The 26068-nt window shown below is 36.7% G+C and overlaps 1 protein-coding gene across 1 annotated transcript in view; it reads right to left on the reverse strand.

The window, feature by feature from the left end:
* LOC124555392 (protein vav) overlaps positions 1–26068 on the reverse strand; it is a 166966-nt gene that overhangs the window by 114921 nt on the left and 25977 nt on the right. The window contains exons 2-4 of the mRNA XM_047129289.1: positions 20557–20732; positions 20389–20454; positions 3049–3169 (exon numbers count right to left, since the gene is read on the reverse strand). Coding sequence (XP_046985245.1) covers positions 3049–3169; positions 20389–20454; positions 20557–20732 — 363 coding nt within the window. The remainder of the gene's footprint in view (positions 1–3048; positions 3170–20388; positions 20455–20556; positions 20733–26068) is intronic.

Genomic DNA, 26068 nt, shown 5'->3' on the forward strand with positions numbered 1-26068 from the left:
ACACAATGAAGGTAGAAATACTATTTTCTAACATTAACACATAAAATTCACAATACTTGCATTTATGCTTTTCTAATTACACTAAAACTAGAACAAGATGACTGCATGCAGGACTTGAGAGGCAGAACAAAACACACACACACACACACACACACACACACACACACACTCTTGATAATGAGAAACACGTAACGCTATGCGTGAAAAAAATGCGGCATGTGCAGTGTTTTACCCACAGTTGCAGACTTTCTAAAAATAGCGATTTTGATGAATGAAATTAAATTGTCAGTGTGCTGTCATAGGTGATGAGGACACATTCAACCCAATGTAAGTCATTATGGGTAAAGAATAATAGGAGATGAAAATCAGTTCTCAGTAACTATGATCACTGAACAATGGAAAGCATTGTCAAAGATGACTGTGGAGACTTAAAAGCACATCTGAAGCCTGAACTGAATTAGTATACCAGAATCATTGTGCATATACATCTCACTTACATCCCACATACCTCTGACTTGGTAAGAAACTACCAAGTAATGTGTATGAGAGTAAAAAGGTGGAACCAGTTCCTCTCACATTGTTTCTAAAAATATGTAACACACGAGGAAGGTGCACGAAGAAGCTTATGCCTCTCACAGAATATTTTCTACCATTAGACATTCAGGTGGTTCTGTGGTGGTGTTGGCTAATGTTGCATGTTATTGTTTTTATAACTTCACAACAATTACAAACATAAGTCTTTTAAAAGTACATGATTACTTTACCACACTTTACCAAAATTCTTACAACACAAGAACATCAACCCTTGTTACTCTTATTCTTTATTAGTGCCTTAGACTATAAACAAATGAGAATGGAGCAGTTTGGTTGGGCGAAGCAAATTTTCTAGCATTTAAGTATAGTGAGCATGTCAAATCTGGGTAGAATGCATTGAATTGTTAATGTTCTTACAAGACTGCTAGCACCATCAAGTGCACACACATGGCTACCATCTCTGGTAGCATAATGTAATTATAATTTTTGCTGACCAATCACAAGCTCTCTGTGAGTTACAAACAGTCATCACAAGTCAGTTTTGGCTGACAAAGCCTTTCAACGGAGAGCTCAAGATTTTACCCAGATTTGAAGTGATAAGGAATGTGATTCAATTTCTCCAGGCATATTTTACATCAGCGCACCTGATGATGGCAACGTGGTCTATTGCCGAAATATTGTGTCCTATGCACACTCATACCAGGCTGTTCACCCGAGATTTATTTAGTGACAAGGAATGTTACATATATTTAAGAATGTTGAAGAATGTCAATTAAAAATCACCAGAACAGGACAACTGTTAGGATACCAAGAAATGGGGACAGAGATCTTCCAATGTGTTGATTTACTGCAATCAGATCAGAATACAACTATGTGGTAATGATATTAGTGCAGCCATGCACTGTCTTATATATTTTAGAAATATTACCAAAGTGATGCAATTGTATTCAAACAATTAGATGCATCATCAGCACATCAGTATAGATGTCTGTATTAAATATTTTACATTGGCACACCTGAGTAAAAACAACAGTGTGTTTAAATAATGGAAGAAAATATACGGTAGCAATTTTTAACATTACAGTGGATGTCAAAGAGAAAGACAAAAATAGGAAATCACAGATCAGCTGAAAGAATATGCACTACAGTAAATAAATACTCCCAGAGAATAGTACTGCATGGACAGAAAATAGTGGCAAAGCTTTATGATCTAACTTACTCTCTATTAATCTACTAATGAACTTAAGGCTACTGAGATTTGAAGGTGTGTCACTGTCTTGAAAGGTGGCAGTCGTGGGCTTGATTAGTGTGTGTGTGTGTGTGTGTGTGTGTGTGTGTGTGTGTGTGTGTGTGTGTGTGTGTGTGCCTACCAGTAACTATCCTAATTTTTGACTTTATTGTACCAATAAACACAAGCTGAACTGGCTAAATGCCAATGGAACAGAAAGCCAACAAATGGATGAATAGGCAAACAATTTCTCTCTCTCTCTCTCTCTCTCTCTCTCTCTCTCTCGCCCATACATATCATCTTCTGGGGCAATACACCTGCCGCAAAGAAAATCCTCACAGCACAAAAAAGAGCAATAAGAATCATTTGTGGTGTACCCCCACGAACCTCATGTCGAAATCTTTTTAAACGACTTGAAATACTGACAGCAACATCTCAGTACATATATTCACTGATGCGCTTCATAATAAATAACCCCACTCTGTATGAAACGAATTGCCTACATCATGAACATAACACCAGAAGAAAAGAGGATTTCCACTGTGAGTTAAAGAACTTGACACTTATTCAGAAAGGGGTAAAGTACGCTGGAAAGAAAATTTTCAATTCCCTACCCAACAGCATCAAAAGTATGAGTAGTACATCAGTATTTAAACGTAGCTTGAAAAATTATTTACTTGAGACCTCACTTTATTCACTAGAGGAATTCTTTCAGAGAAATAAGTAAAACCCAGATTGGAAAGATGTTGTTAAATTTGTTGACGCTGTAATAATGCCCTAATGTAAAAATTTCTGTTTTTCTCATTTCCATTTTTGGGTCACTTTTAAACCCAAAGTGGGAAGTTTTGATTACTGTTCAAGGTTAAAATTAATGCAATAATGACCTAAATATGAAACTGCTATCTTCACATTTATGTTGACTAGTTTTTAAGCTAATAAGTATGACTTTTGTGCACTGTTATTAATACTATAACAATGTTTTTATTCTATGTATTTTATTATTTATATTGACACGTTCCACATCTGAGTGACTTGCTCACATGTACAGATCTATGGAACAAGTATATAAATAAATAAAAATAAATAAAACACAGGTTTCTATATATTCAACACCATCTATCTTAAATTGGATTGGATTAATACATTTGTATGCCTGTATAAAATAAGGATTATTTAATTACCAATTTAAAAGTTAACTCAAGTTAAGCACAGTTTTTAGGACAGGAACAGCATTGCATATTTTTTAAAAAAGCAAGTTTTTTAGGTAAAGCAAATTCTCTCATCACCTGTGTCTGTGACTGACTGCTTATGGAGCAAAGATCGTGGTAGATATCTTCACTACGGATGTGCGAGTAGTAACTTCCATATTCCACTTCATCAGTGAAGCCTCGAATTGGTTCATCATCACTACAACACATGCATACACAAAACTACAGTTGATGGGGCATGCAGTTGCTATGGAATGATACATAAGACACTGAACTTCTCATGCAGGACTTTCTATTTTACTTATAACATAAAACAAGTGCAATTGGGCTAGAAAGTGTGGAACTTGTGTGGGTCATCTATGTAAACCACATAATAAATGGAACAACAAGCTCACTCTATTATTATATAAATTGTGCAAAGCTACCTACATACGGGAAAAGAAAGGATGGTTCAGCACTAAAAATACAAACTATTTTACCTACTAATTACTAAATGTGATACACAACCCAAGATTCAGATTCAAGAGACCTTTAATAGACACCACAATAAAGACAGGGCATCTGATAAAACTATGAGAACAGAAGAAAAATCAAATACTTTAACAACAATAAAGACATCCTATTTATCATTATGCTAATATGAAATTGTATTTCAGTTTCATGTCTCTTTACACATTTCTTGTGAGCTGATATATAATTACTCACTTACTTCTCCTACACTGGTGTGCCTCTCAATGACCGAATTATTGCCAAATTTTTAATAATGTTACAGTGCCAAAAGAAATCTTTATTTTTCAGATAGAATTAATAATGATATTATAGATGCAGTTAATGTCAATGAAACAAACTTAATTCAATCTATGCACCTTAATATAACAATGATGGCAGCAACATATACAAGGAGAGACTGAAAATATAATGACAATTAACCTGAAAACAACATATTATAACACAGCATCAAATACTGAATATCTCTGACTCCCCCCCCCCCCCTCCCCCACAAAAAAATCATTTTCTTACAGACTTAAAAATAGTTGGAATCTTTCAGTACAGGAGAAAGATTTTTTACAGTGCTATTGTGGTGACATTGGTAGTATTGTCATAACTTTGAAAATCATCTGCAGTAATTCCAATGAATTTTTGTGAAGCTATTTACAGCATTGGAATATCAGTTATGTAATGGGAATAAATGAATAATAAATTTGATGTGCATTGTCAACTTCTCATGAAGTAATGAATAGTCTTGCGACTCACTCTGAGGATGGCGGGACGATATGCAGCCGAAATATCAGTGGAAGAAATTTTATTTGCACAGCTGCATGTCCGACATTTAATGGACTATTCATTATGCTGTGAGAAGTTGAAAATGCACATCAAGTACCTCTTTGGAGAGGAGATGGTTTCATGGGTCCATAGTTTGGACAAATTACGACATCAGAGAGCAAGACTATTGAGCTCCTTGAGTTTCTTACTGAAGTGCCGGGACCACGGGGTTGTTCCAAAATTTGCCATGTCGGTTCACTTTGTCAAGAACGCTGCAGTAAATATAATTTTACATAGGGCTAGGTCTGCTATTGTTACAGAAAGAATTCTGTTTTACTTGTTGGAAGTTGGGCATTGATTCTAAACACCTGTATCATCTGCATTTGAAGAAGGCGGCTGTTTTATCTCCTGACTCATGGGACTGGATTGATGGCATGACATGGGCCAAGTATGACTAGGTTCACGAAGTGGCTACCAAAAGATAGATTGCCAACTACAACCAAAGGACAGATTGCCAACTACAGCCGATTAGACCAGCCTTCTCAGGTGGACTCTATTATTCGATGTCCTCTCATAAATTTGATGGTTAATGATCTGGACAAAGCTATGTTATCTGCCTTAATTAAAGGGCTAAATTTTGCCCCTACTCCAAAGACTTTGCTGACATCATCTTTTATCAGTGCCACTGAGGAAGCTGTCCAACCACTATCAGAGGATTCAGCTGAAGAAATCAGACGTGAAAGCTGCCGAGCAATTACGAAACATCGCCTCAAAGAAGTAATGTTTCCAAGGAAGAGAGATTTGCAATATGAAAGCTGCATGAGGATACTGTCACATTCGTCCTCTGTGCTAATAAAGGTAATGCTAACGTCCTTTTGCCTCAGGAAGTCTACAAGGAAGAGGTACGTGGTCTACTTAGTTCTAGTGCATACTGGAAGATTAACAAAGATCCTACCAACAAGGTGACAATAAGGACTGCTGACTTGCTGAACACTTCATCACTACCAAAGGATGTCATAAGAAGTTTAAAAGTGTGAGGTGCAGTACCACAGAGATTTTATGGGCTTCCTAAAATTCTCAAGATGAATAAGGATGAGCGTCTAGAGGATTTGTCTATGGGGCCTGCAACAAACGCTATTGGCTCACCAACGTATTTTTCTGCCAAATATTTAGCCACGGTGGAGCATATATGGCCATGCTTGGCACCTTGTCGTCACACTTGCGACTCAATGTGAGGATGGCCGCACGATACGCAGGCGAAATATCAGTGGAAGAAATTTTATTTGCATGGCTGCATGCCCAACATTTAATGAACAAATAATAAATTTGTGTCTAGTGAGGTGTGTTTGCAGCACCTTCACATGACTGGAAAATTTAAATTATGTGGATCAGTTTACTGAACCACATCATACATTATCAAATGTTTTCAGACAATATGAACAAAGTGTAACATTACTAAGCAATTTGATCACTAAAAAGAAAATTTAAATTCAAAATCCTAGATTATGGATACATCAACTAACAACCAACTTTGATATTTACTACAGTCTATGTTACAGGAAAACCAATTACAAGTACAATGTCTCAAAATTGCAAGCACTTGTGCTAAGTCGGCATTATAACTGAGATTCATTCTGAGATATTATGCCTATGCTTATTTTTTATTGTAATTACTGCCCAGAGTGTATGCTTCACCTGACTAACATAAATTTTTATGGAATCTGATTACTATGAAATGTGTCAGTGCTGAGGTTTTTTTGTGAAGTTGTTTTTTAAATCAATCCATACCAGCTACACCCACTTGGTTTAGTCCAACATTATTTTCTCTTCATTCCATATTAACTTTCCACCTCAAGCTCGCTCACTTTGTAACAACAGATGACCTGAAACCTGCAATGAGGTTATTGAAGACTTTTTCACTAATACAAATTTATCACTGTTACTGGTAATCTGATCAAAAAGTAAATTTATGACCCTTTAGCCAATAAGATATATTTTCAACCATTTGTTGTTTCACATGAACAAGCTCTGCTTCGCGAGATGTATGCAACTGCGGATTAAGCTTTAGACTTCTGTCATACTATAATACATTCAAATCAGGAATATGCTCTGAACATTATCTTATATTGCACAACAGATTTTCAGTCCTGAGTGGGTCAACTATTATAGGTAATGTAAAGTAAACTGTAAGAACATAATAGAAGTGGCACTCAAATTTTACTGAAAAGGTAGATCAGGGGACAATGTCCTGTGGACAAAGGATGGAACACAAGCTCAGTGCAAAGATGGGAGACGAAATTGTCCATGTCGTTTTTTAGGAGGACTATTCCAGCTTTACTTCAATTAATTTAGAGAAACCATGGAAAACCTTAATCAGGATGGCTAGATGGGGATGAGTCCTGCTCCACCCAAATGAAAGTAAGTGTAGCAAGTTAACTAATACAATTTACTGAAAGCACATGTCACATATTGAGCATGGCAGCCAAGCAGGAAATCCTTTCATTTTACGTCAAGTCAATCTTCTGAAGATATAGTATGTACTGGTATTTTAAAGTAGCACCGAAGTACACTATTGGCCATTAAAATTGCTACACCAAGAAGAAATGCAGATGATAAACGGGTATTCATTGGACAAATATATTATACTAGAACTGACATGTGGTTACATTTTCACGCAATTTCAGTGAATAGATCCTGAGAAATCAGTACCCAGAACAACCACCTCTGGCCATAATAACGGCCTTGGTATGCCTGGGCATTAAGTCAAACAGAGCTTGGATGGCGTGTACAGGTACAGCTGCCCATGCAGCTTCAACACGATACCACAGTTCATCAAAAGTGGTGACCGGAGTATTGTGACGAGCCAGTTGCTCGGCCACCATTGACCAGATGTTTTCAGTTGGTGAGAGATCTAGAGAATGTGCTGGCCAGGACAGCAGTCAAAAATTTTCTGTATCCAGAAAGGCCCATACAGGACCTACAACATGTGGTCGTGCATAATCCTGCTGAAATGTAGGGTTTCGCAGGGATCGAATGAAATGTAGAGCCACGGGTCTTAACACATCTGAACTGTAATGTCCACTGTTCAAAGTGCCATCAATGCGAACAAGAGGTGACTGAGAAGTGTAAACAATGGCACCTCATACCATCACGCCAGAATGGTGATGACGAATACACACTTCCAATGTGCGTTCACCGCAATGTCGCCAAACACGGATGCGACCATCATGATGCTGTAAACAGAACCTGGATTCATCCGAAAAAATGATGTTTTGTCATTCGTGCACCCAGGTTCATCATTGAGCACACCATCGCAGGCGCTCCTGTCTGTGATGCAGTGTCAAGGGTAACCACAGCCACGGTCTCCAAGCTGATAGTCCGTGCTGCTGCAAACGTTGTCGAACTGTTCGTGCAGATGGTTGTCTTGCAAACGTCTCCATCAATTGACTCAGGGATCGAGATGTGGCTGCACGGTCTGTTACAGCCATGCGGATAAGATGCCTGTCATCTCGACTGCTAGTGATAAGAGGCCGTTGGGATCCAGCACGCTGTTCTGTATTACCCTCCTGAACCCACCGATTCCATATTCTGCTAACAGTCATTGGATCTTGACCAACGCGAACAGCAATGTCGCGATACGATACACCGCAATCGCGACAGGCTACAATCCGACCTTTATCAAAGTCGGAAACGTGATGGTACGCATTTCTCCTCCTTACACGAGGCATCACAGCAAAGTTTCACCAGGCAATGCCGGTCAACTGCTGTTTGTGTATGAGAAATCGTTTGGTAACTTTCCTCATGTCAGCATGTTGTAGGTGTCGCCACCGGCACCAACCTTGTGTGAATGCTCTGGAAAGGTAATCATTTGCATATCACAGCATCTTCTTCCTTTAGGGTAAATTTCGCGTCTGTAGCACATCATCTTCATGGTGTAGTAATTTTAATGGCCAGTAGTCTATATTTATGATGCTGAATCTACACGTTATGTTATTAGTTCTAATATATATGCAAAATCTCATTCCCTCCCACCACCACCAGACACTTGATATCCATTACTAAAGGCCTCCACTAGACTTTTTATGGTCCTCAGCAAAACAAACTCTGTAGCTCATGCACATTTTCTAATGTCATCCACCAAACTTCCTTTCATCACAATCTTGGTTTTTTCTTATATCTAGGAAGCTAGAAAAATTCTTCTTGATCCCTCTATCAACCCCTCATCTGGCTACGTTCCTGACCATCTAAATTTCATTTTAATTATGTCTTCCACTCCAATCTCTTCCCTTATCTGTTTGCATGTTTTACTATCTTTCCTAGTAATTCTGAGCCCCTCCCCAAAAATTTCGTACTGTATTACCCTGTTCTTGAATGGTTTTCAGGTTGAAAGTTAATGTCTCATGGCCAAGTCAAACCTGGTAGCACACACGGACTTGGAACTTTTCTTTTCAAAAGACACATTGCAAACTCAGTTTAAAAAATTCATTTAATTTACCAAAAGCACTCCAGCCATTATTACTCTTCTGTTTATTTACTTATTTATTGATGCCCATCTCATCCTTTCCACATGCCCTGAATACAAAAAATTATCGATTGGTTCTATGACTTCACTGTTAATTTGTATCCATGAGGATATTATGACTGGTCTCACCAATTTTCCTGTTACAACAGACTAAAACCATCTGTTACTGTAGTTCACCATAATGAATCATGTCATTTAATAATAATGAGCTCCAAAGTTATGAAAATAAAAAGTACAAAAGGACTGCGTCCACAAGAAGACATACCACTGACAAAGGATATGTAAACAACAATTAATTAATTATATACAGAAAAAGTTAGAAAAATAAAGGTAAGAAAAGTTTTGGAAGATTTTAAGGAAAAGGAAATAGTTTAGAACCCAGAAAACCAAGATGTAGAGGGTACTGACAGAATTTTAACAATGGCAGAGGAGTTCAATACCCGCACTGCATTCTTCAGTAAATAATATAAACAATTATCTTGATAGACTAACTGTCATAATGAGGAAATCTCAAATAAATGAAACTAGTAATGTGTATGATCTCTGGAAATGCTGAACTTTGAGCATACAGTATCAGCGTGTAGCTTAATGAGATGGTGAATGAATCATGCATGGCACTGTACCATTTTTCAAGCATTAGGGTAATCTTGATAAAGAAGAACTAAGTTTAAAAAAATTCTTCTTTATGATATTTAAAAGGGTGTTTATATGTATCAAATATTAGTGGGTAGCTTTAGTGAAGAATAATTATTATTACATTAATACAAGACATGCTTAGGCAGCAGACAGGAAGAAAAATTGCATGACTTTCTGACAAAGGTCTGTCCGAAAGTTAAGCAATTTTTCGTTTTTTCTATGTGCCTGTATGCTGCCCAGCACATCTTACTGTTGGTGATTTACCCTCAAACAAATGGTACATTCCATCCTGGATATTCTATCAATGCAGAACAATAATTATATATGATACCAGAGACAGTGAAAAGAGAATTAAAATTTTAAATATCATAATAAAGAAAATGAAAATTGTAAGCAGAATTACATGTAAATATAGAAATGTATTTTCAACAATGGTACCAGCAGCTTAGCATGCGTTCCAGACAAGCTAAAAGATCAAACGATCATGCAAATAGGGTAAGTTTCTTTATTTGTACCTCTGGAGGTGAAGAAGAGATTGTTACATAGCAAAGATCCTCATAGATTGCTTCTTCTTTGTCTTCAAAATAAGTACATTTTATTGTGAATTGCATCCAGCTGCGGTCACTGCTTTCCCCACTAATATTACTAACTGTTGGTATGACAGAGGCATTGCTGTAAGTATGAAATATGTGCCTAATAGGAAATTGGTCCTTATCATTTCACACAGGTTATTCATAACGGAACGGAAATGTCAAAAGTCATTTATCTTTGGAAACAGGCCTCATTATGTAGCATACAAAAACAACACCTACTGTTCCCTCTCATTCCAACCCCAACTGTCCCTCACGCTACACCATTCCATAATGCTTCCTGGAATCATAAAAGAGCATGCAGCTGGAAAGTTAGACACAATTAACCACTGAATACTGAGTGATAAAATGAAAATAAGAAGGAATCACTCTTAGGAAGATACTTGTTGGGCATACATTTGAAAATGCTCTGTATCATAACAAACTGTGTACAAGGAAGAACATTTGCCTACTGAATGCAGTTTTTATATTCTGAATCTGAAAGCAAAACTGAAGGCTGCAGAGTATATATATTCTGCCAGTCATATTGCAAAAGTAGATCATGTAGCTGTACTGCAATGGTAGATCAAACAAGTAGTAGAGCTTGAGCGTTCTGATGTAAGGGTGCCTTATCTAGGAATTAAAGAAAAGAAGAGTGAAACAAAAGGTTTGAGAATAGTGGGAAAAAAATGAATGGGGGAGCACTGGGACACCACAGTCATTTTTATAAATTATTTGTTTCTCTCTCTTATCGTATTTACTGCCGTCTCATAAAACTTTATTTCCTGATTTTTCTATTTAGAATCTGAAAACAGTGCCACTGATTTTGACAGCTTAAGTTTTGGAATCAACATTTCTTTGTCATTATTTTTTCCTATAATCATTAACATGTAGTTAGTAAAGCTATTTCATTTAGTGTCATCTTCTACAACATTCTGCAGATCTGCACCAGTTTGACACACATCACTGAAGACCTCACTCAAATGGGAAATTAACCTCCAACCTTCCTTTCCTATTTCCATGTTTGAACAATAAATTTGAACATGGCGAACACTGATTCAGGTATATTTTGCACAATGTAACCTAGTAAACTGTTGTGAGTCATGCAATGGGCAATGAACATTCACAATACTTGACAGTGTAAAATTAAGGCAAGAAAATTGTAAAAATTGCAGTCATGGTTGTGGATGGTTCAACATTTCAAAATCCGCCTGATGCAGTCTACGTAAGAAGGCTAGCATAAGTTAGTATGATGAGTTTTGTATCTCTTGGGACATGATGAAAATACTGCTGAAGCAAAACAATTGGTACTCTAACTCATGATGCAAACATAGGTCTTGTTTTTTATATAATTACATAAAAATAGCATTTAACACAAATTTAATACCTATTTCAAGATAGTGACATGATCCTGATTTCTCTCTGTTACACATTTCTCCAACCACCTTCTGCAGGAATACGAGTTGAGTGATAAATTATCTTACTATAATTTAAATTGACTGCATCATATGACTACCCATATTACATTCATGTTTATGTCAATACAGGCTTTAAAAATATATTTTTAAATTCTGAAATGAACAAATCTATATTCTGAATTTTATTACACTGTTTGCAACTCGTGCAAAATATTTTCTACCATTTGTTTAATTGTCTATTCTCTAAATATTGACACTTTTGAATAAACATCGAATATGTTTCTAATAATTTAAAACTGCAATTCACTGATACTTTGGACTGACACTGTACATTCACACTGCTATATGTTAAGTCTGATATTAAACTGCTGGTTCAAAGCGTATTGTAACACAGCGACCTTTATTTAACCATTTATTTGCATGTGCTTAATTCTTCACTAAAAAATGTAAGTGACTGGGTATGGAGACACATTGCTGACTGCTAGATAGACCTCAGAATATATGTGGTAGCTGATATATTTAAGGGGGGAAGGACGTCAAACAGGTCGTCTTGGAGCAGGAGAACCACAGGACATTTTAATTTCCACTGTCTATACTTTTACGAATTAATTCATAAAATTTTGTCAGCATGACCAGGAAGGATTCAGGTTACACAATCTATGTAGTAGTGGAAGTTCAAAAATATAAGCAAATAGTTTACTTTTTTACATTTGTATTTCACCTTTTTTCACTTACCATTGGCTGCATTTGTTGCTATAAGTACACTTTTCTTCATAAGTAAGAGAGAGATTCTTCGATGAACTTAGCACAGCATACAAACCATACTTACAGGTGTATCAAACTCTAGAAATTATTTAATTTATGAAAAAATGAATGTGCTGTTATATTTTAAACTTCATGTTTAGAAAAAACTCAAATTTTATAGATAATTATCTCAATTTTTACGACAGTTTTTAATACATTTGGAAAATTCTAGAGTTTCATACACCTCTAAGTATGGTTTGTATGCTGTGCAAAATTCATTGAAGAAATTCCCTTACTTATGAAGAAAAGTGTACATATAGCAACAAATGCAGCCAATGGTAAGTGAAAAAAGGTGAAATAAAAATGTAAAAAAAATAAACTATTTGCTTATATTTTTGAACTTCCACCACTATAAGTGTAAATCCTGAATCCTTTCTGGTCATTCTGATAAAGTTTTATGAATTTATTTTAAAAAGTACAAACAGTGGAAATTAAAATGTCCTGTGGTATCTCTCCTGCAGCAAGTCGTACCGTTTGACATCCTACCCCCCTTAAGGAAATTTGGACTTCACATAAATTGTTCCAAGTTATCTGTACATATTGATCAGCTGGAAATGGCCACAGAGGTTGAAATCAGCTGACTTGAGTCAAACATCTACACCTTTGTCTATTAATTACAGTATACAGGTAAAATTATATGACTTAATAATTTAACTGAAAACGATTAGTTGTATACTTCAGACAGAAATATCTTCCACGTGAATGAAGATAGAAACTTGAGGTGCATTTTGACTTACACATTAAAACTAAAGTTTACGTTGGGATTAGTTGTAAGTTGCCAATTCATGTTGTTACAAATACAACGTCTGTTCACAGTGATGAGTGTATAAATCGTACTCAGTGTAGCGAATGGTTCATATGGTTTAAAAATGGCCAGATGGGAGTCAAAGATGATGCTCATTCAGGATGCCCTTCGACATTTGCAGACGACAGATGCTCATTCACGATGCCCTTCAACGTTTACAGACGACACTCATGTCAGGAACTTCTATGAAATTGTGCGTGCCAATTGCAGACTGACTGCCTAAAATATTGTAGAAGAATGAAGCATTTCAGTTGGATCAAGTAATGAAATCTTGACACTGTGTCTCGGAATGCATAGTGTTGCCGCCAAGTTGGTACCACGGCTCATGAGTCAAGACCAGAATGACCTTTGCCTGGCAATCTGAGAAGAGTTTTTGGATTGTGTAGATGAAAATGAGATGTTCCTTAAGAGAATCATAATTGGTGATGAGACGTGGTTCTATTGGTATGATGTTGAGATGTTGAAGGGATGAAAATTTGTAATGATAGACGAGGTATAAGAAAATTCGTATATGGCACTTTGCGCGATAAAGCAAAAATCGTACCAAGACTGCTTCCGGAAGGGGAAATGGCATTGGTAGGGGTGTATCACCTGTGGAGGAGAGTATTTCAAATGAGACCATGCAGAATAAGTAAAAAGTGTATAAAAATTCTGTGGACACAGCTCCTGAATTTTTTGAACCGACCTCATAGGGGCCTCCCTAGTGCAACTAGCTCGCTCCCCCACTTATTCATTACCCACTGTGTCGAGATGGTGGTAAGAGAGCAACAAAATGAGGTTTGCATACTCAGCTCTCAACAAATCCAATTTGGTTAGAACTGTGTCGCATGATTTTCACAGAGGGTATGACGCTGTGCCTCCTGTAGCATAAAAGGTCTATGGATCTTGCGTTGCAACATTGGCCTCCAGTGTCATTTGATATCATGGTAAGTGATTTTTAATTTTTTATTAAATTTTTGGTGGAGATATGTAAAACTCTTTGTCTACATGCCTCCTTTGCAACAACTCATGGTGAAGTTTGATGCCACATGGCAACCGCTATGCAATGGCAATCAGATGTGGAGTATTAATTTGCAGAAAATACCCACAATCTTTGTATGCCTCATCAAAGGAGACCTGTAAAGTGTACAAATAAAGAAAAATAATCACCAAGAACAAGTAAACGTAAAACACACACACACACACACACACACACACACACACACACAGACGACAACAAATGTGAATTCAGGACTGCAGATGACAGCAAAGTTATGGGATACGTTTGGATTGCCTGTATGTTTGTGATGTGTCTGACGGAGGGCACACTGAACATTTGTGAAAAGTGAATGCAGTTTTACAGTAATTTTGAAAATAACATATTTGTAGTACTATGTGTAAGTTAAAAGTTATTCCAAATTTCTGTCCTCATCCACATGTGAAATAGGGTGAATCTTTTTAAAACACTCTGTGTTTATGTTATATATGCTTAAAGATGAGAAAAACGGCAACTGATGCAGAAGTCAGCACTATCTGGTATGGATGCGGAGAATGATCACAACTGATGCCATGGCAACAACCTGATTCATCACAATGCTCAATAGAAGCACTGCACTATCTCATGGCAACATGCCCACAAAATAAAATAGCATGGGTAGTAATTCCATTAGGAAGATAAAAAAATTACATCTTAACACTTTTTAGTTTTCAGTGTATCCAACAGTAAGAAGTTGTTGATGCATTTCCAATGACAAAAGAAACGTCAAAACTTGGAAAAACAGAACTTATGCATGTTACTGAACGTTTTTGTAAAATACTTAATGAGTATTCACATGTAACTGGATGCAGTTCTGAATAACAGTCGTCTAGAAGTTTGTGCTTGCTATAACATAAATGAATATTTATATGGGTCATATTAACAGTACAAAATATGAGAATGTTCGAGACAAATTTTAAGCGTATTCATGCAAGACATACTGAAGACTGCTGGGAAATCGGAACCTGCTACTGCAAAATGTGAACAGTTATCTTTTCTTCATCCAGAGTGTAAGGAAATTTTAATTTATCACTCTCTCAGCAAATTTAAGAGCCAGATAAAAGAGCATAAGTAGTAGCACCCGAAGTGTACAGAGACCAATTTTTCAAAATCATTAATCACAGTTACAATATAATTCCACACAATTAACTTTGTTTCGAAGTGAGTATTTTAAAACAATATTGGTTTTCTAACACTAAACATTTTGTGTAAGTGCATATATTTGCAGAATACGAGTAAATACATTTACCTAAAACTCTGTCGAACTGCATTTGTCAGAGCCACTTATGAGGAGGCATATATCCCACATTTTTGTCCGTTGGGCCACTCAGAAGTGGCAGTTAAATAAGAGAAACATTGCAAAGAATCTAAACCTGAAGTTACATTTAAAACATACTATAACTGCAAGGAAGAAACATTCTTTCAATGACAAGGCCATTAGAGATGGAGGATTAGCTTGGGTAAGGAAAGGAAATTGGTTATGTCAATATAAAGTAAACCATCCTAACACCTGCTTTAAGTGATTTAGGGAAATCATAAAAATCAAAATTTGGTTAGTTGTGCTGCTTCCAGAATTCAAGTCCAATATCTTACCACTGCACCACCTTGTTTGGTACTATTAATGTAGCCACATCATAATGTTTTCTGGTAACTTTCTATTTTATATGTACAGTATGGTCAACTCAAGAAGACAGTTTATTACATGTAGCATGCACAGATTTATGCAATATAAAACCAATGGAAGAGAAAATGGACAAGATGGACAACATTAATAAAAACGACAGCATCATTTTTCCTTGTTTTTCTTCTCAATTCAGTATTGATACTGCACAATCACAACTTCATTCCTGAAATATACTGCGGTAAATTTATTATTGTGGCAAGATATCAGTATCACCATTTTCTGAGTACAAAGAGCAAACACTGTTATAGAGTGATTCATTTTTGATCTGGATGTTCTGCTAACATAGAAACTTTCACAACATCAATCCTTGTTGTTTTAAATTTCAAAAGGAACCATTTTTTGTAGATTAATACAATTTGAACACAATTTAAGTGTAGAAAAATATAAAGAAAGTATGTGTATGTATTTTTGTTTATTACAAATAGTTATGAACAAATGTGCCTGAAATTTAAAATGAATACTAAATCTTAATTGGGTTACTAAATAAAATAATAGGCAAATACATTGGAGAAAATCATAGATATGACTCTTTCATAAAATAGGGAAAAGGCATCTACTCACCTACAGCAGATCGAGGTATGGAGCACAGTAACATATACCAGAAAATGGCATTCACACTAGGTTTTGAGCACTAGCTCTTTTTCCATCAATAATGCACACATTCACTTAACAACCACACAGACACTTGGTGTGACCACAGGGTGTCTGTGTTGTTGTGTGCATGAATGCATGTACTATTGCTGGAGAAAGAGCTAGCACTCAAAAGCTGGTGTGAATGTTGTTTTCTGTTACGCATTACTGTGCTCCGCTCATTGATTCACTATAAATGAGTGACTGCCTTTTTCTTATTTTATGTACTGCTCCACCCAGGAATTTACATTATTGTTACAGGAACAACTTCGAATTTCATTTGAAACTCCTCTCTTTCTGTAAACCTTGTAATAACAAACTTTTCATTGGTGGCACTGCCACCTCATGAATCTTTATTTATCTGTTAGATGTTTAAGGAGGAAAACTTGGCATATACACAAAATGGCTTCAAAGCCTGCAACTGATTTTTGCTGGAGACAACTGCACACTTTCAGATGAACAAGATGAACAGTTTCATCCACATCTTCATTCCATCAACATCCACATCCATATCCATAATCTCCTCCTCCTTCTCCCTCATCTCCCCCTTTTTTCATTCAATACATATGGACTCTGGCCCAGTCTTTTCTTCAGTAAACTCAGGAATAACGCAAATGCAGTTTACTGTTGGATACATAGTCATTATGTATTTCAGATCCAAATATTCTAGGTGCTTCTTGACATGTTCAGCTTTGTGTAACTCAGCTTGTTAGAATCAACTTGCTGAATTGATAGTAGCTGGGCTACATGGGGTTATTTCAGTTCCAGTTGAGGTGGATGCTCATTCACCTTTTACTTTATTACTCCGGCTCTTTCAGTCTATATTTTCCCCCATGAATGGTATGCCACTATAATAAATCCTTACTGTATCAATGGTTTATTTTCATAAATTTTCTTTCACATAGTATTATGCAGACATTGGGGGACAATGACTGCTCACATTTGTGAAATTCTGTAAGTCACACGTGTCTTCAAAGCAAATATCTAAATCTAAGAAGCAGAGGCAGCCAGATAATCTCAAAGATCTCCTGGCTAAAATGAATTTGTCACAAGACATGGAGTCGCACATTTCTTCTCAGGAACCTGCAGCTATGTACTCCAGACCTCTCATTAAGAATTGTCAAATCAATATTGAAGGCATAAGTACATCAAAATATCAAGTCTTACAGAAGATATTATCAAAATATAACTTCAATGTCGTTGCTGTTCAGGAAATGCATGCTGAAAATGAAGATCAAATGAACCAGAGAGGAAAAATTCCTGGCTTTTACTTTCTAGGAGCAATGTACCTTCATGCTTATGGAGTGGCAACATATGTACAATTGTCAGTCAAGAATGCACATCTATGCTCTGTATCTGATGTCAATGACATCTATGAAGTTACAATAAAATTTGGGGAATTAACAGTAATTAATGTATACAAAACCTCCAGCTATGTCCTGGCCTCCACAGGTCATCCCAGTATTACAAAATGGTTCAAATGGCTCTGAGCACTATGGGACTTAACATCTATGGTCATCAGTCCCCTAGAACTTAGAACTACTTAAACCTAACTAACCTAAGGACATCACACAACACCCAGCCATCACGAGGCAGAGAAAATCCCTGACCCCGCCGGGAATCGAACCCGGGAACCCGGGCGTGAGAAGCGAGAACGCTACCGCACGACCATGAGATGCGGGCTCCCAGTATTACAGAACCCTTCCATGTATCTCAGAGATTTTAAATCGCCATACTCAGTGGAAGTATAAGGAAGAAAAGGATGAAAATGGTCACACTGTTGTAAATTGGCAGAAAAAAAAAGCTTATATTTGGTGTCTGATGCAGAAGATAAAGGAACACTTGTATCAGCAGCTTGAAGACAGGAGTATAATCTCGAACTATGCTTTGTAACAACTAATGCAAATAAATTACCTCTCCAAAGTTCATGATTCATATTACAAAATTTCCCACACAGCCAACATGGTCCAATCTTGACTGAAGTATGGACAAGTATTCCACCCCATCATTCTTTCCACAACCTAGATGGAACTTTAGAAAACCAAAGAGGGACATATTTGCTAAAAATATGGACAAATGTCTTGGTATGATTCCCCAAAAGCAAAAAACTGAGATGCTTGATGGAGCTATGATAAGTGCAACAATGAAGGCAATCCCTAGATGCTAACAGGAGCAATATATTCCATGATGGAATGATGAAACCAATGAGAAACAATAAGATGAACTTCTAAAAAGTGGTGACCCAGAAATAGTGGATAACATACTTCATACCCTTGATACAGCCATATGTACTAGGTGGTGAGAGACAGCTGTTGTCACTCAGTTTTCAAACGTCAAGTAGACAAGCATAGTCATTAATAATGAAGTTGGGTGGAAACAAAATTGAAGTAAGGGACAACACTCATATCAGCTAATAGGATTGCATCATACTTACTGTCCACATCATGAGTACCAAGGGATAAAGCTCATACAAGATATATTAGATGCAAACTTACTTTGCTCTCAAGAAGAACACTAATGAGCAATCTGAATTCTCAAGAACTTCATCTGAATCTGAAATTTCTGCTGCTTTTAAAACATTAACACATGTAAAGGCAGTGGGAAATGATGGGGAATTCATCCACAATTTCTTCTGCGTATTGAGAACTATGTGAAAAGGTGGCTGGATTTAACTAGCCTCAGGCAATTTGTACTAGAATTGCATCCAAACGTGCCATGGAAGATGTGCAGACACTCTCCACAAGTGGGGCAAATCTTCATTACCATCGTGTTACTGTGGAGCAGAACAACAGACAATTGCTCATGTTGCATCAAATATGTCCCACATGTACCTCAAAGAGTCCTTTTGAAGATTTCCTGATGGCAACGAGTGCTGTGATACAATACATAAAAGACCTTGATAGCTGTAGGTAGCTGTTGTCATTTGTGTTACTTTATGCTGGAGAGCTGTGTTTAAATGCTGACATGTAACAGTTTTGTAATCTTTGTATGTGTATTCCAATATGATAAATAATTAATGTGAAAATCACTAATACTTCATTAACAGTTGATGTTGTCAAGCCTATTCTGGTAAATGACAGTTAATAAACGGATGAGTGTTTTGTTGTCTGGTTAATACCTGTAACTTTTTCAATTAACAAGATACTGAACCAACTATTTTGTAAAAAGTGAAACAAAAGACTTCTAATGCCATTCTGTTCCACCTACACACACACTCTCTCTGTTATTAGTGTTTGCACTGAAATATATTGCACAGCTAGAAACATGTGAGGAAGCACAGTATGGGCAGTTCATGTCCCGTTATTTGATATTCATCAAGGTAATGGAAGTGAAACTCAGCTGTACCAGCAGTCTTTGCCCTCAATTTCAGTTTTACACTTGGCTGCCTCCTTTTACAGGCAAGTATGGTGGCACTGTTTTACAACATGGGCCTGTATACGGGACAGCAGTTCAAATCCCTGTCCAGCCATCACAGCTCAGTTCCAAGTCCAGCCATCCAGATTTAGGTTTTCTGTGATTTTTGTAAATCATTTCAGGTGAATGCCAGGATGGTCTCCTTGAAAGAGCATGGACAAATTCCATCATATCTTTCTACAATATGAGCTCATGCTCCATCTCTAATGACCTCACTGTCAACCCTAATATTCCTTCCACCATTTTTTGGCTATTTTTGTAAAACATTTCACTCAAACATTAACAACCATAATATCAGCACATTTCTTTTGAGATGGCAAGACAATATGACACTCTGAATACATTAGAAAAACTAAATTGAAAGCACCAAAATCTACACGACTTCTGGACAACTCTGTCAAAAGAGCTTCATTGTGAGTTTAGTCCTACACATTTTGTCCTACCAATAATTCTTGGAATATCAACCACAATATTATGCGAGAAATGAAGATATTAATTTGTGATGTTTCAGAACGTTTAATGGTAATGTAACATTTCTGTGAGCCTCAGTAAAGTACTCCTAATTCAATGAAATTACAGTTGATGGTAGAATTCATGTGTTTTATCAATATAATTTAAAAACACTTACTTTTAATACAGTCATACTATAAATACTTACTTAGTTTGTAAATGTTTGTAAATATCTTCTTGGGAGACACTGCGGTTTCGATGTATTGAGAATCCACTTTAAAAAAAAGGAAAAAATATATATATAGTTAATGAATATATAAAGAGTGTAATAAATCTATTATTCACTATCTGTTTTTAAAAAAGACATGATACTTACATAATGTTTTTCCTTTGGACTTTAGGACAATTAGATAATTTTGACAAAGTATTCAGCACTTGGTAAAAGTCAGTGAGGTCGAATAACTGGGACGGCTCAAATAAATCGTTTTCCTTCAAACCAAAACAGTCCTGACAAGTCTGCAGGAAAGTTTTAATGTTTCGAAGGCACAAAAACTGAAACACATAGGCAATAGAATTGTTTTACAAAAAAATTCTGAAATAGGCCAGAGTACAAATCAGGACATGTTGTACACAGTTTTACATAGAGGTCATAAATCATTTTTTAAATTAAACACTGGGTGATTCCATGTGAAACTGACACTGAGATTTTTAAAATTTTTATTTTTAATTAAACCTGTCATAGTTTTCTGAATCTATGAAAGTTAAAATTTACTGACATGCAAAAATTATCAAAATTGTGAAATTATTTGAGGAAGTATAGTCAAACAAAGTCGACACTTCTGTAGATCAGGATGGAAGACAAAAAGTTTGCTTTTTCTATTGGTAGCTATTTAAGTTGCACCCATTGATATTGTTTCAGTTGTTAAGTTTCAAGAGCAGAATCTTATCTTTCGGACAAACTTCAGTTTTTAAAGAAAGATATCAAGTACATAGCTAATTTACAAGAAAGAGCTATGCATTTAGTGTCTTACCATGACAAAAAAACATGAAAACGTTTACTCCATAATTCTACAAATATAGCAATTCCACTGATTTTTGGTTAGGAGTGAGAAACCCCAATAAAAACATCTAGTGACCCTTGAAGGAAGGTTTAATATGTAAATGGCCATGTATAAATATTGAATGTAACTGTGTCCCACCCATGACATTTTTTTGGGTTGTTATTGAAATCTAAGCCATTTAATACTACTTCTCATTTTTTAAAAATTTGATATAATAAGTGCCTTAATGGTTTACACTAACACTGACCTATTATTTATTAAGAAAATAGGGAAAACAATGTCAGCAGAGCAAATGAGAAAATTTCAAGAAAAATTGCACAAAGATACCAGAAAATACAACACCCATAAAGAAAAAGAAAGAACAGAATGGAAAAAAATGGGGAAACATGAAAATAAAGGCATCTTCCGGTGGAAAATGTTTAACTGAATATCAATAAGAAAGAAAAACAAAGTATAGGCTCAAACTAAAACTCTGAAACACATATGCAATGAAGATGAGTTGGGAACCTGTGCTTCCCAGGTAGGATCAAACAAACCTCTTCCGTCTTTTCACTAAGCTGTAGCTCAGATAAAGAAAGTGCTTTGTTCTAGCTCCTCAAAAAAGTCAACAGTCATAAAAACAAGCTTATATTGGAAAACTTGCCTGAATACGTAGCAAGCAGATTTTCTTAGGACACAAGAAAACTTCATGTTGTAAACTTACAGATGATCATCTGCTCAAAATACAAAACTTAGCACTGATAAAATCAGCAGGCAGTTATCTTGTATGAAGGACGTCAAGTCCAACGTACACACAGCAACTGCGAAAAAGCGTTAGCGTGCAGAAACATTACCTGAATATGACAGTAAAGGAAGATATTTTCTCTCCTTTTTAAGCAAGAATATCAAGATACTCAAACCAAGTTTTGAAACTTACACTCAGAGTACACTCTCTCATCTATATAGATTCTGAGATGAGTGATGAACAACATATTTTGAAGACCTGAAGATATATAATTTCTAGGAAGTTGTAGGGTGAGAGACAGCTGTTGAAAATCTCACACAAAGAACATTTATTTTATTCGAATTTCAAACTGAAAGAAAAAATTCAGCCAAATACAGATATGCTGTAACTGCACAGAGGGCTCTTGCAGAAAACTGAGAAATACAGATGAAGTGTATGAGATCTGAAGTGAGCTCGGTGATGGCGTTCAAAGTTGATGAGAAGGACGTAGCCTACATCAAGTTTGATCATATTCCTGCTGTTCTCTCAAATCTGTATAGTTTTTTAAGTGATGGATTTTTAAAATTAAAATAATTAGATAATCAGGACTAGAAAGTAATATTGTAACAAAATTTATCTTATTTACAGGCAACAAAACTTTCCTACAAGGTTATTTAAATAGGAAGTGAGGTTTAAATGTGTTAATTACTGATTCATCTATAAATTAATATATTAAAATTCATTTTAACTTACAGAAACAGTATATATTTTGCATGAGTCCCACTGATGACAGCTCCCTGTCCCATCCAAGACGGTCTTAGATTGGAATATTTATAATTAAATATTAATAATGTTAGATTTATTGATATGTCATCATGTAGAAATGGTTATACTAGTGCGAATTCAATGTTTTGCAAAGAAAATAAGTGCTTTACTCTCAGAGTTCCTGTAAAATGTTGGTTGGCAGCCAATGCAATGACCATTTGCTGTCCCATCCATGCAAGGTTTTAAAGATGATCAGTAAATCACTTTGTAAGCATCTGATCTTCAGATATCAAGGGGAAGTAAAACTACTATTCATATAATCATCAATCAACCTTTAATTTATTTCTATTTATACTTTTTGTTGTATTAGCTTTTGACTGTCAAAAACATAGAGCAACTGCTGCACTCATGACAATGAATGGAAACGTGCCCCCCCCCCCCCTCCCTCGTTTAGCAAACTCTGAGACACAGATAAGATATGTCTGCATATTCTTTAGTACTGGCGCAGCTTATATGCAAGATACGTAATTGGCAAATGATGAAGAGAGAGCAAACAAAAACTTACACAGAAAGAAAAGGGGTAAAACAGCTATTATCAATGTATAGCGTTAAAATGGTTAACACATACGAGTCGGATGACAATTCTTCATGAAGCTTACCTTTTTTACAGTTATACAGAAACATTCCAAAGGTCAAACATACTAACACTTTAACTATTCTTGTGCATTTGAGTGTAAATATTTTCACATATCTGACATTTGGAAATGACTGTCAGTGGAAATTGATAGAGTAAATGTTACTACACAAAACATGGATAAAATTGTACACCACACCTGGCATCAATACATACATCACTACAGAGCATAACCTAACTATATAAAAATTTCTGTTTGAAAAAAAAATCATCCATCACCTTTTTGTGAAAAGTATTCCACTTAATAAATGATGACTTCCATGTTGCATTGTAGTATGTGGCCTTTATGACCTGTCTATGCTTCATGATTTGGCAGCTTTCAAAAGAAGTTACCAAGTAACAAGGTCTGCTACAAATTTAGGCACAATAAATAATTTAGGAATGAAGGTAACAACTCACCAAATAGTTGAGTCATTCGGTGGTTGACAGCCATATAAAAATAATAAAAGACAGAAAAATCCCCCCCCCCCCCACACACACACATATATAGTTACACTGTGCTGGCTTACTGCACAATTCTGCAGGTAGAATGGGGTGATGGGTTGTGGGGAGCAGTGTGGACCAGGGGGAAGGTGGGAACTGAAGGGAGAGTTGAGGGATGGAGCCAGTGTACAGGATAAGAATGCAGGAGGGAGAGGCACCAGGAATGTGGTACACAAGTACTGGCACTGGTGAGTTTGTGCAGTGCACAATGATATTCTGTCACCTCCTGACATTGTGCACTACACAAACTCACTGGTGTCGGTGCCCATGCTTTGCATTCCTATCCTGCGGACTTGCTGCCTTTCCCTCCCACATTCCTACTTTGTACACCAGTTGTCGCCATCCTATCTACGGCCTACCTACAGAACTGCAGTCCTCACTGTGTGTATTTTTGTTTTGGACGGGGTGGGGGTGGGGGTGGGGGGGTGCAGGTAGCGGAGTGCAGTGTGCTCCATCCTGACTACCTTGAAAAAGGATTCATTAGTAAGCTGATGAAATTTTTCAACTTGTTTATGCACCTGTCGATGACTCAGTACCTCTACCATTTGATGAACTATTACCTTTATTCCTAAATTATTTACATTCTACCAGAACATTCAATACCATATCTATCAGCACTCTAGGTAGTCTGTAAGGGAGCCGAAAATAGACAGGTCTAAATTTTTGGAGGAAATCCTGAAAATCTAACAAACAGGGTTTTATGTACATTTACTTTGATAGCAGTTTTGTTTCTGACCAGACTAACAAATTCACACATGAACCAGTCACCTGTAGGCCTTCTCGACAATGACACAAGATCAGCAATACTAGCCAGAACATCTGTGATGACTCACTGCACTACAACGGATAAGCTTCTGTTCTGCCCTATACTAAAAATCACATTTAATTTAAACAAGATGAGATAAAAATAAGAGAGAACATAAGTGTGACAAGATCATATTCTACACTGCCTCCAGTCCCATCCTCTCATGCTAGACCTACCACATCATGCACTGTTCTTTAGAGAGAACATAAGTGTGACAAGATCACATTCTACACTGCCTCCAGTCCCATCCTCTCATGCTAGACCTACCACATCACGCACTGTTCTTTGAGTGACAAACCAGAAATATGCAGTGCAGACAGTGATGTTTATATACAGGGTATCCAGAAAAGCACTCCCTGATTTCAAAATTAAATATCTCGAAAACAAAGATCGATAAGAGGAATGCAGTAAACGGTATGTTTATTGTGAAAGCTGTAAGAAGTTTATACAGCAGTTTGAAATAATAGCTACAAAAGTTGCTAACAGATGGCGCTGTAATCACCATACGTAATGCCTAGTATAAGTAGTGATCCGAAGCCCGGATTGATCAGTTCCACTATTGAAACGTGAAAGGAGGTTAGTGTACCGAAGGAAGAGATTAAAATCATGTACTCCAATTAACAACGTGTTTTTCTGGTGCTACAGTACCACAGGTTAGAAGGGAGTCCTACGGCAACAAGGCGAAGTTTTCAAGCACGATTTAATGTTCCAAAAGGACCCGATGCGAAAACCATTCGTACGCTCTTCGCAAAATTTCAACAAACAGGCAGCGTAACTGATGGTCTAGTGGGGCATGTTCGCCGCAAGCAAACTGCAGTTACGCCTGAAAATATCGCCACAGTTTCTGTAATTATTCAGCAAAATCCAATGTCATCCATCCGTAGAATTGCATCTGAGACTGGTTTGAAGCGTTCTAGCATGCAGAAAATACTGAGAAAGAGCCTACACATGTTTCCATTCAAAATTCACACACACCAGGCCATACCCGTACCAGCTGTGCAACAAAGGGTTGCCTTTGCTAATCAGATGTTCACAATGATTGATAGTGAAGGATCTGATGTTGGCTGCATCTGGTTTACAGATGAAGCACACTTCCACCTGAATAGATACGTGAATAAGCAGAACTGGTGATTTTGGGGTTCCGAAAAGCCATATTGGTGTGAAGCGAAACCCCTGTATTCTCCTAAAGTTACTGTGTGGGCTGCAGTATGCAGCAGAGGCATTATTGGCCCTTTTTTCATTCGAGAAACGGTCACTGGTGTACGTTACGTTGCAATTTTGGAACAATTTGTCACCACACAGCAAGGGTTAGAGGATCGACCAGGTACTGAATGGTTTATGCAAGATGGAGCCCGACCACATTGGACTGAACAAGTG

This window comes from Schistocerca americana, chromosome X (genome assembly GCF_021461395.2).
Source record: "Schistocerca americana isolate TAMUIC-IGC-003095 chromosome X, iqSchAmer2.1, whole genome shotgun sequence".
In the NCBI taxonomy this organism is placed as follows: Eukaryota; Metazoa; Arthropoda; class Insecta; order Orthoptera; family Acrididae; genus Schistocerca; species Schistocerca americana.